General features: G+C 41.9%; 1 protein-coding gene across 1 annotated transcript; it reads left to right on the plus strand.

Annotated features, from left to right (window-relative positions):
- The first annotated feature begins 1,472 nt into the window (after positions 1-1,472).
- Positions 1,473-2,099, plus strand: LOC147423580 (uncharacterized). The gene has a single exon (XM_086501304.1). The coding sequence runs from the start codon at positions 1,473-1,475 to the stop codon at positions 2,097-2,099; it is 627 nt and encodes a 208-aa protein (XP_086357430.1).
- Positions 2,100-2,694: the final 595 nt, after the last annotated feature.

Consider the following 2,694-nt stretch of genomic DNA (forward strand, 5'->3'; position numbering starts at 1 on the left):
GGTAGATACGCTCTAAATACGTATCCCATATAATTTTGGCAATCCCATAGGGTGATATGATACAATGTTGAGTGTTTGCAAAATTTGTTGTATTTTCAATGGGTGCAAGCATGGACAAAGTCTATCACATCTTGTCTCATGTGGGCCACCATAGACCTTGGAATTAAAGCACCCTAGTCATGGGTTTGGGGCTAGGTGTTGCCCACATGGAAACCTATGGGAATGGTGCATCACAATGTTCTTGGTCCATTCTGGAACCCATTCAATGGAAAAGAGTAAAGAACGGGGAAGGTCATCATTCACCCGGATGGGATCCTGCCGTGAGGTTAATTTAGAAAAGTGGTCTACGTGTTGGTGCTTTCCTCTTCTTGACCGCCACCTCAAGATTGAATTCTAGCAAAATTATAAACCAACACACTATCCTACCCATTTTGCATTGTCTGTGCTTGATGGTTGATGAGCAAGAAAAAATAATTTGCAAGCAAATGGCGTTAAAACTTCTCTACCTACATTGATAGCCCCTCGCGTTCCATGGTCGTGTGATTTTTCTCAGCGAGGTTCAATTTTTGGCTAGCACATGCAATAGAAAGAAACTAGATTTCCGTCAACAAGCTGGGCCAAAGATGTAGCCAGTGGCATAGTCACTGACATCAATATGTGTATGAAAGATGTTACCCACTCCATTGAGGTGCTTTCAGAATAGGAGTGTCACCAATGCAGATTTGAGCTTCTCAAAAGCCACGTTGCAACTAGTAATTGATATAAGGGCCGATCTATCTTAGGACACATGTAGAAAAGTCCTCGGGAGTACTTATGATGGCGAATGAAAACTTGTACAACTCATGGGCTTGCCAACTTGAGAAGATTTATGATAAACCAACATTTTATCTCAATAAGTGATGATACCATAGTTGGACACTAAATGGCCAAGAATGCTGCCATGCCTAACTATCAGCGTTCGAAAAAATGTGTCTCAGCTTAATATGGTGCCGTTTTCAATTTCAAAAATGCCGGTTGAGGGCAGGGGGGAAAGGAGAAATACCGCCCAAAAATAGAGAAAAATAGTGTAAAAACCCGAAAAAACAACCTAACTTTCTAAAATTTCCTCTTGACAAAATGAAAGAAAGGAATTTTGTATGTTTGGAAAAATGATTTTTCCCGAACACTGCTAACCATAGAGTTTTAGTGTGGCATTGTCTAATTTGGCTCTAACTTTAACGACACGCTTTACTTTAAAAAAAGCATAAGAATGGCTAGCGGAGGAGTTTGCGCCGCGTTAATGTTTCTAGAAGGCATTTTCCAGTATCATAAAAGCAAAGTTTACGCGGAAAGCAATTAGCAATAGCCGTGCTAAAAGGAGGGTTTAGGGTTATAAAGGAGGCGTGTGGCCATTTCCATTTTGTGGCATAAAACTCGAGCAGTTGCAGGTCGGTGCTTCCTACTAAGATTGTCGTCTCCAATATCCCTCCACCATGGCCAACCTTAGGCAGACGCTTGCAGGTATACGCAAAAGGTCTGCAGATCAAGAGGATCTCTTGCAACGTCATGATCAGCAACCGAGTATATCATCATCACCAGCAGCGCCTTATTATAATGAGAAGCAACGGCTGACTAGGAGACAGCCCAAGCTCAGGAGCCACATCCTCAAAGACAATGCCTTCCTCGCGAAAGATGAAGGCTCTGCGCCTGTGCAACAAGACGTCGATGATGCGCAAGCTAGGGATCTGCATATTAATGAAGGCGCCTCGAGCTCTATATTAAGTAAGGATTATGGTATCCTGACGGACATGGAGGTGGCGTCCATCTTCTTGAGCTTTATAAGCGAGGTCAATAATATTGCGAATTCCAAGCTGCAAAAGCTATACAAGCAACGATGTCGTGCTGGCTCTGATGATCATCAACAGCATCAAGCCATGGCCAACGTCAACAAGCTGCCCAGTACAGCAATTGGATCCAAGCAAATCAAGCGACACATGAAGATCGGCTCATCAGCAACGTCTGAGCAAGGCCAGCATAAAGATGTTCGTCGGATCATTGAACGGGTCGCATTGACGTCGGAAGGTCCAATTAGAATCAAGCTCGTTAATTGCTGCAGCTAAAGTACTGGAAGGAAATAAAATAGCTATAAATTGTATTGCATAATGGAGCTAGGGTTTTGGTTCTTAAGGAGGCCTTCACGTGCTGCTGAGAAATTAATCATGTATAACAAGCTTACTTTGACTTGTATTAAATTTAATGGCATTACTTTGACTTGGATCAAATTAATGGCATCACTTGCCTGGATCAAATTAATGGCATTACTTGCCTTGTCGACGTAGTTTCTATCCCTGATTGAAATTCCAATATTTAATTTATCTCCAATTGCAGTTTTTTCACTTAAATGGACACCCAGCTTTAGATGAGATTATGGAATGAATTTGGCTCGCGTTTCCTCAGGCTTCCTCTTAATTAAGATGATCCTGTTTATATAAAATTCTTTATTAACATCCATTAATGAAGTAGTCCCACCGAAACGTTCCTCTTGAATATTGATTTTACGTGGAAAATTTCCATATCGTTTGTCCCACGTAGCATACTCTTTTTCATCAGGGAAACGTACTGTAGATTATCATGCCTCCATGAAACATGCATCCCACATGGGTCCTTTCACTTTCCATGGTGAGGCAAAGCAGGTTTTGAGGTTTCAGAGCGACG

The sequence above is a fragment of the Adiantum capillus-veneris genome, chromosome 26 (assembly GCF_014529385.1).
Source record: "Adiantum capillus-veneris isolate H3 chromosome 26, ASM1452938v2, whole genome shotgun sequence".
Lineage (NCBI taxonomy): Eukaryota > Viridiplantae > Streptophyta > Polypodiopsida > Polypodiales > Pteridaceae > Adiantum > Adiantum capillus-veneris.